The sequence below is a fragment of the Enhydra lutris genome, unplaced genomic scaffold (genome assembly GCF_002288905.1).
Source record: "Enhydra lutris kenyoni isolate GAN:26980312 unplaced genomic scaffold, ASM228890v2 scaffoldscaffold43, whole genome shotgun sequence".
NCBI lineage: Eukaryota > Metazoa > Chordata > Mammalia > Carnivora > Mustelidae > Enhydra > Enhydra lutris.
In genome coordinates this window covers 9,900,224-9,914,695 of record NW_019154127.1, presented here as the reverse complement: position 1 = coordinate 9,914,695, position 14,472 = coordinate 9,900,224, and the positions used below count along the sequence as shown (strand labels likewise).

Below are 14,472 nucleotides of genomic sequence, written 5' to 3'. Positions count from 1 at the left end.
CAACTCCAGAGGTGGGTCTGATTTGATCTAAGGGTGTCCCATTCCCCTTGCATGTGACCCAATTCTGCCTAAGAAGTAACAGCAATCGAGAGAGGGCTTCTGGGAAAAGAGACATTCTTTCTCTGGCTGTTATAAATCTGGCTGTGAGGTATGCAATTCCACTTCCAACTAAGGATGAAGCCAACTCGGAAAGAGGTACAAGAAAAGAGAGAAAAGAACCTAGACTGTGATAACACATTAAGCTGCTGAATCTTCCAGTCCAGAACATTCTGCCATGGGAGATAGTCCATTTCCTTACTGCTTATGCTAACTGGGTTTCTATCACTCATAGTCAAGTCTCTCTCCTCTCCCTAACCCCAGTCCCACTGAGGAGTCCTGTCAGTTCCCCCCTCCAACAAAAGATATCCCAAATCCCTCCTTCTATGGATCTCCCCCACAACCAACATTCGTTGGCTAGACTGCTTTACAAGGTCTCATCTAGTCTCATGTCTTCTGGCAACAACTGACTTCACGTGTTAACCTCTCATTCTGACCTCACCCTACTTGGGAGCCCAGACCAATGACACCAGTTCCCACTGCAGCCCTTCATTGCTTCCTCACTGCCTCACACATCCTCGCCACGGCTTGCTTCTCCACCCACATTTCCCTTCTTCAAACACACCAAGGCTGATTCTACCTCTGGACCTTTGTACTAGCTGTTTCCTCTGTCCTGAAGCCTTCTCCTTCAAAGCCACCAAAGGCCCAGGATGTCTTACCCTTCACTTCTCTCCCCAGAGGCCCTCCCTGACTATACCATCGAGAGCAGCCCCACTTGGCATACCTCTAGCATGTTCCATGTTGTGACACTTTTCCTTCCTTCAAGGCACCATTGCTATATGACAGTATCTCGTTTACTTCTTCACTGTACTCCCACTAGAATGAGAGCCCCACAAGGACAGGTGGCTTGACTCTTGTGTTCACAGCTGCATCCCAGCACCTAGGACACCTGACACTGGGAAGGCAAACTGCTCACCCCTATTGATTTCACCTTCTCAATTTCCCTCGGAACCCTGCCTATCATCAGCAATCCTCCCTTAGATTAGGCTCGAGATTCTCCTCTCTAGAAATCCTAAATCACCCTGTACCATCAACCAGCCTGCATGATTTTCCAAAGTGGGGCATGTGGACCCCAGGGTGGAGTGGTGGTGAGGATACTTGTGCAGGTGTATACAAAGACCTTGAGGGTTCTGGAGGAATTTTAAAAATGCTGTTTCCATGTGGTTATCCAACAGTCTGAATGATCCAGCATCGATTCCAACTTTGGTCAAGTACTGCCTAGTTCTAGTGCCTGTGTTGCGTGTGTGTTTAAGTTTAGCAAAAAGTGTTTTATAGGAAAAGCACATATATGTACATGGTTATGAGTTGCAGCATCCTTCGAAGGAGCAAAAGACTGGACTCTACTTGAAAGTCAAATCAATAGGGAATTGGTGTAAAAATGTTCAGTACATCTATACAGTGGAATACAATTTAGTGGTAAAAAGTAGGAGGAATCTGGTAAGTGCCAATAGGAAACAGACTCCATTAAGTGAAAAATGCAAGGTGCCAAGCAGCATAGAAAACAAGATGGACAGAAAGAATAGATTCACCAGCTTGTATATGCACAAAATATTTCTGGAAGGGTACACAAAGAGCAGCATTGTTTTTTCTGTGGGAGAACTAGGTATATAGGAGTGCAGAAGTAGAACAGGGACTTCTCTGGAAATAAATTTTTACCCTTAGAATTTTGAAGCACATAAATATTTCTTCCAAAAATAAATGGAAATATAAAAAGTGGTGTCTGTAATTACCATGTTTATACACAGGCATCACAAATTGAAATGCCTTTAGAGGCTATGCAGAAAATATGGGTGAGAAAAAGTGGCAGGCCTAGGACCCTGGCAAACTGGACAAAGTGCCTGTTTACAAGTTACAAGGTCAAGTGAAGCGTGTGGGATGTACACAGGAAGGAACCTGGGATAAGGTGAAGAGCTGAATCTGTATGTGAAATCATCTGATTTTGACACGTTGCTTTAAAAAAATTGAAAACTTCATTGCTCATATATATCCAGAAATGTATGCCTACGTGCACAGCTCCATTAATATTCACAAAGTATTGGGGCACCTGGGTGGCTCCGTTGGTTAAGTGTCCAACTCTTGGTTTTGGCTCATGTCATGTAATCAAGCCCTGTGTAGGCTCTGTTCTCCCTCTCCCTCCCTCTCTCTCTCTCTCTCTCAAATAAATAAGTAATAAGTAAAGTCTTAATAAACATAAAAATAAATAAGAGAGGAACTTGCATGGATAATGAAAGTATACAAAGAACAAAAAGATTTTAAAAGATATTCACAAAGTGAACACAACAGTGTAACTAACATCCAGATCAAGAAACAGAGCATGACCAGGCCCTCGTCACTAGCTCCCTACCCCACCTCCAAAGAGGCACTACTATCCTGACTTCTAACAGACTAGATTCGTCCGTCTGCCTATGGAATCACACTATGTGTTCTTTTGGATTTGGTATCTTGCTTTCCACACTGTATTTGTGAGATTCATGCACAGTGTTGCATGTAACTGTAGGTAGTTCTTTGTCATGGCTGAGCCTCCCATTCATTCACCCGCGCTCCTGTTGATGGGCATTTAGGTTGCTGCTGGTGGGGCCTGTGAAAATAGGTCAGCTACCAATACTCTACTTCGCGTCTTCTGGTGAGCAGATGTAAACAATTTTGTTGGGTATATTTCTAGGAATGAATTACTGGGTCATAGAGCACTTGCTGACCTTAAAATATGCCGCCAAGTGGTTTTCCTGTTGAGTTCCAGTTGTTCCATATGCTTACATGGGCCAATTAAAAAAATAATCTGGTCCAAAGCAAACATCGTAGGCCACCAGTTTGCCACCTCTGGATCACTACATCTTTAATTGTCATGGGAGAAAGTTCTTTATAAGGTAATTTCAGATCTCAGCCCATCATTCCCTTCTTAAGACCTCACAGTGTCTCCTTGGATAATGGCCGAACCCCTTAGCCTGGCATCAAATGCTTTCTGCAGGTTGCCTTTCTCTTTTTGCTTCTTGTCACTGTTCATTCTCCATTTATCCATCACTGCCATTTAGCAGGACCTGGAGAACTATCACATTTTAGTACCTCTGCATGCCCTGATCTGTGCTGTCCCTCTGCCTGTGGCTTCCCATTTTCCCTTGCTAGGACAATTTGGGTACCTTGTCTCTCCTCTAAACTACCACCCAGAGGCCTTGCCATCCATGTCCTGTCTGCTGTCTCTCTACCCCAGGGCCTAAACATATGTGCCACAAACTCAGTCACTCTGATTTTTTTTTTTTTTGTAACACAGATAGGAGTGTGGAAATAAAGAAAAAATGATAAATTTTAATCTTCCCCCGCTCCCAGTAGTTCTCCACAGAAGCAACTCCTGCCACCACTTCCTTATGAATTCTTCCCGAGTTACACAAGGAATGTATAACTTTATACTCAATATAGCTACGTATTCAGTAGGCACCATGTAGAAAATAAGGCAGGGATAGGGAGTTGCCATGCTAAACCGAAAGGTCAGGACAGACCTCACTGAGAGGGTGAAATCTGTGCTAAGACCCAAAGGAGGAAGAGAGCCACACGGGTCTGAGGCAGAAGGAACAGCAGGTGCAAATGCCCGGAGAAGCAGGGTGTGCCTGACCTGGTTGAGAACGGGAAAGTAGTGAAGCAGGAGGAGCAGCGATGAAAATCATTGAACTGGGCCAAGTTGCAGCTGGCTTTATAAACCACTCTAGGACTTCAGACTTGCATGAATGAACAGGGAAGACGCTAGTTATTGAGATGGGGAGGTGCAACACCTGACCAGCGGTCTTCGAAATTCACTTCCTCAGTGAAGAGCTGCCTCATCCCTCTTTGTTGTAGCTATCACATATCCGAAGGCTCCACAGTTTATCCGGGCCTCTCATATAAGGGACACTTGATCTGTTCCCTATCTTTTGGACGCAAAGTATTCCAACGTTTCCCTCTTTCCAAGAATCCCAGCTGACAACTTTGATTAAAAACCTGTAAGCCCACACAACTCGTCCCTTTAAACGTGATTTTCTTCTTCATTAAAGAAACTGGGTAACGTGCGATCTCCCTGATTCCGGGTTCCTAGCTCACCTTCGCCCCCCCGCCCCCACCAGCCTGAGGCCCTTTTTCCACTTTAAAAAGGGGCTTAGGTGAGCAAAAACGGGCTGGGGCGGGTGGGGGTGCTTCCCGCTTCACTTCAACGCTGGAGAGATCAGCCGGCCCAGGGGTCTGCGAAAGGACACGTCCTGGGGACGGACGGTGGGACCCGACCCCTCAAGGAACAGAACATTTAAAGGCGGCGACACAGAAAGGGCGACCCACAGCAACCACGCAGCGTAGAGCTAAGTCGGGATAGCAGCGAACCCAGGAACGTCGCAAAGATCCGCGCTTGCGCAGTAGCTCCCGGCGCTGAGCCCGCGCGCTAGCTTTCCTTCCCACGACCTCCCCTCTGGCGCCTGCGTACTAGGACCTGCTTCCCGAAGGCCTGCGAAGCTGGGGCCCATAGATATAGACTTTCTTGCTGCTTGAGAAGGGAGCAGTTGGCTCGTACTTGAATCCATTGTCCCTCCCTCCCCCGTTTATTACGGCAACTATAAAAGTCCCACCCCAACTCACTCTAGAAGGGAAGAACTCCGTCCCTGAGGCTCTCTGGGCGCTGGGGGTGCCCAGGTAGCCAGGGAGGTTGTGGGTGGGGTCAGCCGGCTACCACGTGGCGGGACTCCACCAATCGGCGCGCAGACCGCACTTTGCGGCTCGGCTTCAAACAAACTACCGTGAGGTGAGAGTGGCCTCTGGGGCCCCGCCCCCTCGCCTGGGTCTGGGGCCCCGCGAGACGGCGGGCGGGGGAGGGGGCGCCGGGAGCGGGGGCGGGGCGCAGCGGTCGAGTGACGGCCCGCATCACCTATTCCGGGCGTGGGCCGGGGCGCGGTGGGCCCCACAGCCAATGGGCGGGGGCGGGGGGCGGGGGGCGGCCCGGCCGGCGGGGAGGGGGAGCTCGCGGCCGGGGGACGAGGGGGGAGGAGGGGGCGGGCTCCCAATCCGGTTCCATCCGGTTTTCCTACCGCCCCCGCGGCGGGTCGCACCAGCTCGGGCGGCGGGAGGAGCGGCAGCGGCCAGGCAGCCCAGCTTCGCTAAGGCTCTCCGCGAGCCGCGGCCCGCAGGCACCCGGCACGCGCCCGCCCCGCTGCCACGATGCCCAAGAGGAAGGTGAGCGGCGGCCGCGGCCCGCACGCGCGCCCTCCGCCGCGCGGCGCGCCGCGGCCGCCCCGTGAGGCCTGAGTCCCGTCGCGCTGAGGGCGGCGCAGGGCCCGACAAGGCGCCCCGGGACCCGCAGCGGGCGGGCGGGCGGGGCGTTCTGGAACGTTCGGCGGCCGAGGAGCCGGCTGGGAGATTCGAACGCGGCGGCGGGAAGCCGTGACGTCACGCGGCCGGGCATTGTTCGGGCGGGCGGGCGCGGGGCGCGTGGGCACTTTTGTTTGCGGGCTGCCGCCACTCGGCGTGTGCTTCCGTCCGCAGGTGAGCTCCGCCGAGGGCGCGGCGAAGGAGGAGGTAAGAGCCCGCGCCGCCGCCGGGGGGAGGGTCCCGGGGGCGCTTCGCCCCTCACTCGTCGCTCTTTCTCCTTCTCTCCCCTAAAGCCTAAGAGGAGGTCGGCGCGGTTGTCCGCGGTAAGTAACGCGAGCCCCGGAACCCCGTCCTCTCCGCGCGGTCGTGCCCGCGGGACGCTCAGCGCTGCCCTTGCCTTTCAGAAGCCCGCGCCTGCGAAAGTGGAAGCGAAGCCCAAGAAGGCGGCGGCAAAGGTAGGCTCCGCGCTCAGGGCACCGGGAGTGCGGGAAGTGCTGCGGGTCCGTCAGACCCCTGCGCGGGCCTTTTTCGCCTGGAGAGCCGCGTCCCGGCGACGCGGTTCGCGGCCGAGGTCTTGACCCCGAGGTCTCGGTCCGATGTCGTCCTCGCCTGAAACGTGCGAGGGCCTCCTGGTTTCCTGTTCGGATTCGGTCCCGCAGCCGCGCGTGACCGACTTCGGTGTGCGGGCCGCGTAGACTAGCGGTCGGAATGGATGCGGTCCTCGGGGGTGTGCGGGACAGCGTGTCTCGCGGCCGGAGCCGCCGGGGCTCGCGTGCGCGTCCGGGTGAGGGCTTCCCCGGGTGCGTGTGTCCTCGTGCTGGGTGTCCCGCCCGACCCCCGAGGCCGCGAACGCTGTGCAGGTTCTTGCGGATGGAGCTCCTGGGAGAGCGCACGGGCAGGTATTGGGTCGGTCTGTTCTGTGACTGTGCATAACAGAACAAAACAAAAACGCTATCCATCGTCTTATCTTAAAAACTCGGAGTTAACCCTAAACGCCGTTAGAGTTGTTTGTCTGGAACAGATTCACCGTCGGCGCGGTTCACATCGAAGGTCTCTGACGTGAAGTTGTTCTTGCGTTCACGTGTAATGCTTGAAAACGTCAGTTGGGAAAGCAAACTGTGTATCACGGTAGTTCTGATTTGGGTGTAGCCCTGAAACCGTCCTCTGCAAACCTCTTTCTGCAGAGCTCTCACGGTTTCGGGGGAAATTCGGGGTGTGATTAATTTCTGCGCACCTAAAACTTGAGTGAGCGTTTGGTGTTCGACCCCTTTTCTGAAAGTACAGGTAGAGCTTAGCACTGCATAAACAAAGGTTTTGTTTCCAGTTACTTACTTTAAACATGCAGCAATGAATTTCAAAGTCTCAAAGGTTTTTTTTTTTTTTTTAAGGAGAAAGTTTTTTTTGTTGTTGTTTTAACGTATTGAAAAGTATAGGGTAGTATGTTAATTTCTCACAACAAAAGATAAGGAGTTAAGAGTTTACTTAACTCTTTTTAGAGTTAAGTAAAACAGGAACTTTTCATGGAGGCCCAAAAAGTAGCAGATCTTGTTGCATAATGATGGAATGAACTATGTACTGTTCTTACCCATCTTTTTTTGGGTTTTTGTAATAAAACCATTGGATGAAGTACTGTGCCTGCTTCCCTCTTAAATCTTTCTTCCTTATTTACCACTTCCTATATTTTGATTTGCCCCGAAAACTTTTTCTAATGAAAATACTGAGATTTTATCCTCGGTTGGATTTGGGATCGGTGTAATCGACACATTTCTTTTTCTGAGAGGCCAGCAGGTAAGTCTACATGTCAGTGTTCCTTGAGGAGCAAATTTGTCAACTCAGTGTTGCCAGAGGAAAAGTGTGGAGTAGGGGGCTTTGTTTTACCTGAGTTTCTGTAGTACACCCTTCATAACCAACCTGATTTAAAGCCTTAATGGGAAGTAAATTTTTGATATTTATTGATTACGGTGTAGATGCACTGTATTCAAAGTGTATATATATATATATACACACCAGTATGAGATTATGACTTGTATAATTTCCTTAGAAGTATTTTGGGACTGAAATACATACATGTTGGGAAAACATGGATTTACTTTTTTTCATCTATTGTTCCTGTTATTAAAACTGGTATTACTTCATCCACATTGTTGCATATTTTGTTTTCATATTTAAGGATTTACATTTTTATGCTGTCCCATAGTGGTTAGAAAACTAATGAGAAATCTGAAGAAATCAGATTATAGAAGAACATCTACAGAGGTGATTGTGACATTTCATAGATACCATTGTGTGAGGAGTGCTAGCCCAGATATGTTTGTTTTCGTAATTTGTAGTTTATTCTGGCTCAGTAAAGCATGCAACCCTCGATCTCGGGGTTGTAAATTTGAGCCCCACATTAGCCATAGAGCTCGCTAAAAAATAGTAATTATGATTCATTCTGAAGATGGTGTATTATTAGTAGCTGACATGTTGTCTTTGTATATGGAAAGCCATCATTGGTTCAGAATACATTACACTGTTCCCCACCCCCCAACCCCCAGCATTGAAGTGTGAGATCTACCTGCATGTCTTTGTGGCTGTTTAACTCAAATATTGGTCAGTACTGATAAGGGTCTTTGATAGAACTTATTGGTGACCTGACTTCATTTAGCTGTGGCTGTATTCTTTATTTACAAGAAATAAATGTTAAATGTTTAAACTTCTTCACCATTGATGGATGGTATCCAAAAACACTCTTACGTTGCTTAACCGTGGCTTAAATTTTGGAAGTCTTTTATTATCATACTAATATGTGTGCTTTTCAGATTCTTCCAACATGTAAATGAAAACGATAAACTCAAAATTGATCCTTTTAGCTCCTCCTTACGTGATATCAAGGGATTAGCTGTAGCAGGATAGTCAACCTGACCATTCCGCATGGTGCTGTTTTCAGGTGAATGGTCTCACTGTGAGGGTGAATGTCTTGTCAGGACAGTGATTATTTGACAATTTGATTATTATTCAGTCTTAAGAGAACTTTGGGGACGGGTAGGGTTACAGTGGAAAGAGATTTCCTCCAGCTACTCTTCCTCTCATTGGTTCCGTCATGTGCAACTTGAGAGAGTAGTGGGTGATTGAGCAGGTGGGAGGAGGAGTGTGTCTCAGGCTTCAGGTTTACTCAAGGTAAGTCTAATGAGGCTTGATACTCTGAGTACTGTTACAGTTCTGGGCGTTATGCTGTTATCCTGACTAGGGGGGATGGACTTTCAGGTGTCTTCTGGAAAAGAGGTGTCCTGTGACTCGGGCTGCTCTGCAAGCTAGCGTTAACATGCCAGCTGTTGGGGACACTCTAGCAAGTGAGAAAACTGTAAGTGCTGAATTTATGCCTAAAATATACTCTTAACTGTATCCTAGGATAAATCTTCAGACAAAAAAGTGCAAACAAAGGGGAAAAGGGGAGCAAAGGGAAAACAGGCTGAAGTGGCTAACCAAGAAACGAAAGAAGACTTACCTGCAGAAAACGGAGAAACTAAAAATGAGGAGGTCAGAAGTGTGTGTTATTGATTTGGACTATGAACAGTAGATAAGAAGTTACATATCTTTATAGAGTAGATTAAGACAGTCTTTGTTCATCAGACTACTAAAGCTTTGTACAGCAACTCCCAGGTGAATAGAGAGGTGGTTTTTATGAATTAGATCATATTTGGAAATGTATATGTTGATTGCTTCTTCTTTAAATGAACAAGAAATTTTAATATGCTTAGAATTTCACCAGTAACAGATCGACTATGCATGTTTACACAGGATTCATTAATATAATTACTTGTGTGGATTTTTAAAAGGATTTAATTTGCTAAGTAATCTATTACTCTTTTTTCTTTGACTTAGAACCTTGGTACTTGTTTAAAGAAACGGGCTTTTTGTGTGTGTGTGTGACCTGTAGAACTGTTGTAATCTTGCTTTTCTGGATATTCAGAAATGTTTTGAATCCATTCCTTATTTGGTGGATTTTTCCCATTTCATTTTTTATAAGGAAGTCCAGTTTTCTTAAAAGTGGCTGTTTTAGGACTAAATAACTTAGACCAAGCAAATAAAAAGACTTGATGTCTTTAATCATTTTATCCTTTTAAGTTGTGAAAAGAAGACACTTTTTCTTAAGTAGGCTACAAGTTTTGATAAGTAAGTTTTCTTAAGCCAGGCTTTTTTTTTTTTTTTTTTTTTAATTTTACAATGGTTAAATCTGGAAAGAAACAATTTAGGATATTTTTAAAACTTTTGTATTTAGGGGCACCTGGGTGGCTCAGTGGGTTAAAGCCTCTGCCTTCGGCTCGGGTCATGATCCCAGGGTCCTGGGATCGAGCCCCACATCGGGTTCTCTGCTCCGCAGGGAGCCTGCTTCCTCCTCTCTCTCTGCTGGCCTCTCTGCCTACTTGTGATCTCTGTCAAATAAATAAATAAAATCTTTAAAAAAAAAAACTTTTGTATTTATAGATCAAATCTTAAAGCAACCAAGTACTTATTTCTAACTTGTGGAGTTTAACCAGAATTTATTTTAAATTGGTAGTTCTAACCGCATATCAAATATTATGTGATACTAAGATGAGATTACTAATCTTAGTTATTAGGGTAGAATTTGACCTTCTAATACACATTCTCACACTCCTGTTATTCATGGTGATTGTGTTCTGGAAGGTGTAAATACTGAACAGTTGCACATGGAGGAAATAAAGGGTTAGATTTTTGTGGCACCCTGGTCACATTTCCACTGACCTGTTGAGACCTAACCTTATTTTAGGTGTTTTCATTGACAGCACCGTAACTCATGCCTAAATGAAGCTCTGCAACACGTGTATTTTCTCCACTAGGAACACCACAACTTTCTTGCACTTAGTAGACTGTATTATACTTGTCTAGTCAGCATTATTAAGAAGCACAAAAAAGATGTGAAATGTGTGGTACTAAAAAACTACAAAAAAGGCACAAGTTCAGGACTGAAACAGCCACCCCAGCTGCGAGTGTACTTGTTGAGGTACTCAGGAAAAACGCTTTAAGTCCAAGGAAGTGCCAGGAGTATTGATTTTGGCGGTTACAAATAAATTTTAGTGAATAGGCAAATTTATAAATACAGATTCTACATAGAATGAGGATCACTGGTATTTTCAAGACCTAATAATACTACATAAGTAAGACTACGTTGTATTAAATGTTAAAGCTCTCAAAGATAATAACAGTGACACAGAAATCAAGTATTTGATTATTTTTTTTCTTTGATTTGCAGAGTCCAGCATCCGATGAAGCAGGAGAGAAAGAAGCCAAGTCTGATTAATATCACATACCATGTCTTATCAGTGGTCCCTGTCTCCCTTCTTGTACAATCCAGAGGAATATTTTTATCAACTATTTTGTAAATGCAAGTTTTTTAGTAGCTCTAGAAACATTTTTAAGAAGGAGGGAATCCCACCTCATCCCATTTTTTAAGTGTAAATGCTTTTTTTTAAGAGGTGAAATCATTTGCTGGTTGTTTATTTTTTGGTACAACCAGAAAATAGTGGGATATTGAATGTGGGAGGCTTTGATTGTCTTGGGTGTCAGCTCAGCATTCCATAGATGGGGTAGTTTTTATATCCTGTAATACCAAGCATACTAAATGGCAATTTGGAGTCAGTCGTGCATTTAAAATGTCTTGAATATTTTAAATTACTCCTTTCCCCATGTTGTTTGGTAGAGTTGTTGCCTAAAGAAAACCACTCCTAGATCTTGGCTCTCCCTGTCAGAATTCTTGTGCACTCTGTCACATCTTGGTTGTGGTAGTCCAGTTTTCCTAGTAACTCTGTTAATGTGCTGTGCAAGATTGAAAATTTGAGTATGTAGTGTATATGATACTAAATTGTGAATTAATGGAACTTAACACTGTAACAGTGTATCAGCATTTAAATCTATTGGTACTTGATACACTGTTAAGGAAAAATTGTCTCCAAATTTTAAGCTGGAAGGTCACTGGAATAACTTTTAGAAAAGAATCACAACTACGTGATTTTTTTAGATTTTTGGTACGTACGTTAGGAATTGTGTACAAATTGAAATGTCTGTACTGATCCTCAGAACAACCAATAAAAACTCAGTTATGAAAAAATTTTGTGAAGCACATAGATCAAGTTCTGGCTTAAATTTCATTCAAAGAATAACCACATTTGTTTTCCCAGAGTTTTCTTAAAATTTGAAAGTGGAATATTCACTTTTTTTTTTTAATACTTGAACAGTGTTACAAGTACTGAATAAGCCAAAACTACATCTAGTGTGGTTTGTGTTTACATATTTTTGAGATTTTCATACATACTGTACTTCCATTTTGCCATCTAAATAGTCTTCAGAGGTGGTGGTGGACACCTGCACTGATAGGGCAAATGCAAACCCAGGGCCAGAGAAAGCACCAGGCCAAGGTTACCACTAAATAGGGAAAGACCTTGAAACTGTGTACACCTCACTACACTTAAAAATGTTATTTTGCGCTGGAATGATTTGCGGGTGGGGGATAAGAATGCTCTAGAAACAGGAGTCCTGAGGGATCACAACTCTGCAAAGATGACCACAGGAATGGCCGCTTTGAGCAGACTTATGGAGGTGGTGAAATGTGGCACCTCCAGTAAAACAGGATGTCAATGGGAAAAGGATGCTGACTTGGGTCGAACTAATTCCCAAAGGCAGGCCATGGTTACCCCTAGGGAATGGGAAGAGGCTGGGAGCCATGTTTCCCAGTTCCTGGTGGTGGTTACACTGTGGAGGGCCTGGAACCATGATAAATACAGATTTGTCTATTAATTTGTAAGCACAGACAGCATGGGGGTTTTGGATATGTTAATTGAAGCATTGAACTGCAAACCCCCCTGGTGTATGGTATGGATAACAGTTTTATTTTACCAGAATTTCTCTAGCACCTCTTTTTGGTAGCAGCTAAAAGGGGTACCTAAGAACCAATGGGAAGAAATCTATAGACTTTTAACCCTTTAACCTGGTTGTGTTCATCTATACTACCCAGCCCTCAGTACCCGAAGGAACGTCGCTGTGATCATTGTTTACGGTCACAAGGTTTTCTCGATTGTTCTGAATTTATTGCTAGTAATAAAGAGATTTACTAGTTCTCTAAAAAATAGTATGACAAGGTTGGTTTTGTTTTTCTTATACATACCTGAAAGAGATGATGAGAGGTTTTTTTGTAGAAAATGGGAATGGAGGTCCTTGTAGGTCCTACTTGCCTTGAGCATTACTCTTAGAAAAAAGTGAACCCTCACCTAGATGTTTTCTTCAGCTATCAAAGGAAAACAGTTTTTAAGAAAATAAACCACCTGAGGTATATTTTTTCCCTTGATGTTCTAAGTAATCTCTGCACCCAACATGGGGCTCTCACAACCCCAAGATCAAGAGTCGGATGCTCTACCAGCTGAGCCAGCACACTTTCTAGGCTCATTGCCTCTGAAAAATTAATCTCTCTAAACAGCGAGTTCAGAGCAATGAGAACTAAACGATAAGAGTGCTTGAGTGGGCGTCAGACATCCTAAAAGGACAGGAAAGATAACTTTTTGATAATGATGCAAACAAATCAGACTCTAAAATCTGTTAACTAGCAAAACCAGTAAATAAGAACTTTTCACTCCCTTGGCTTATCAGAGGCTGGATTTGACCTTCCAAATGTGGGTTAATCAGAGAACTAATAGTCCTAGAACCTGGTGCCTAGTACCAAGACTCATGCGGAGCATGGAGGCCCCAGAGAAAACAGGCTTGTAGCCCTGTTTGGGAAGTGTGTGAGGAAATGCTTGTGGGCACAGGGACAAGAATTAAGGAGACTGAGCTGGTACCGGGAAGAGAAATGTGTGTGTATATATGTAATTGAAGTTCAGGACCAGTTTATACTCACTGGGGAAAAAAACAGGAAACGCAAAGCCAGTAACAACCATAATTCATTTACTAGGCAGAGCCACCCAGGTGTCCCTAGAAGTAATTATTTTAGGTATGTTGAAATTTTCTTCAGGCGTGCTTGGGTGTTCTTTATTTGTAAAATGGTTTAGTATTTGCCTAATAATCCGTGTGGCTATGCCATAATTTGGCCATTACAGGCGGGTTGGGTCCCCCCCCCCTTAAGGATATACTCAGAAGCATCACAGTATACTGAACTCTCATGTTTGAGTCAGCCAGTCCCAATAGGCATCAAACCGTTGCTACTCTTGGCCATCCATAGTATTTTTTTTTTTTTAAGATTCTACTTATTTATTTGACAGAGAGATCACAAGTAGGCAGAGAGAGAGGAAGGGAAGCAGGCTCTCTGCTGAGCAGAGAGCCCGATATGGGGCTCGATCTCAAGATCCTGAGATCATGACCTGAGCTGAAGGCAGAGGTTTAACCCACTGAGCCAGCCAGGTGCCCCATCCATAGTATTTTAAGTAAATAAGGCTGGATAGTTTTAAAAATACCATGTATAAGTAGGAAAACAATACACAGGAAGCAAAAGTGTACATTAGTAAAAATTGTTCCCAAAAATGTTCATTCATTTATGAAGTTTTGCATATTTTGTCAGGTTTGGGTGGTGGATGCAGATGGCCTTGAACCAAGAAGCTGCTTAAAAAAAAAAAATTGACTAGTTCTGCCTTTAGAATCCATATTACTTCCCAGATGCTGACTTCACATTGATTTTTAAAAGTAGGTGTTTTGGGGCGCCTGGGTGGCTCAGTGAGTTAAAAACTCTGCCTTCGGCTCAGGTCATGATCCCGGGGTCTTGGGATCGAGGCCCACATCAGGCTCTCTGCTCAGCGGGGAGCCTGCTTCCCCTCTCTCTCTGCCTGCCTCTCTGCCTACTTGTGCTGTCTGTCTGTCAAATAAATAAAAATCTTAAAAAAAAAAAAAAAAAAGTGTTTTGAAGTTTCCTGAGGGCTTAGAAGTGTAAAGTGATGTGATTGGAGCTGGGCACCGGGGGAGAAGGGGCCACACAGTACGGGACTGCAGGAGCTGCGTGGTGCACTTGAAGATCCGAGTTAAGGGCAGTCGCAGCAGCTGCTCTTCCCTTCTTGGCGGATGAAGGTGACTCCGCAACAA

General features: G+C 45.2%; 1 protein-coding gene across 1 annotated transcript; it reads left to right on the top strand.

Moving 5' to 3' along the window:
* Positions 1-5,066: 5,066 nt before the first annotated feature.
* Positions 5,067-11,537, top strand: LOC111155696 (high mobility group nucleosome binding domain 1). Its single transcript, XM_022516004.1, has 6 exons — positions 5,067-5,277; positions 5,587-5,619; positions 5,706-5,735; positions 5,817-5,867; positions 8,803-8,931; positions 10,667-11,537. The coding sequence occupies exons 1-6, from the start codon at positions 5,263-5,265 to the stop codon at positions 10,712-10,714; spliced, it is 306 nt and encodes a 101-aa protein (XP_022371712.1). The 5' UTR covers positions 5,067-5,262; the 3' UTR covers positions 10,715-11,537.
* Positions 11,538-14,472: the final 2,935 nt, after the last annotated feature.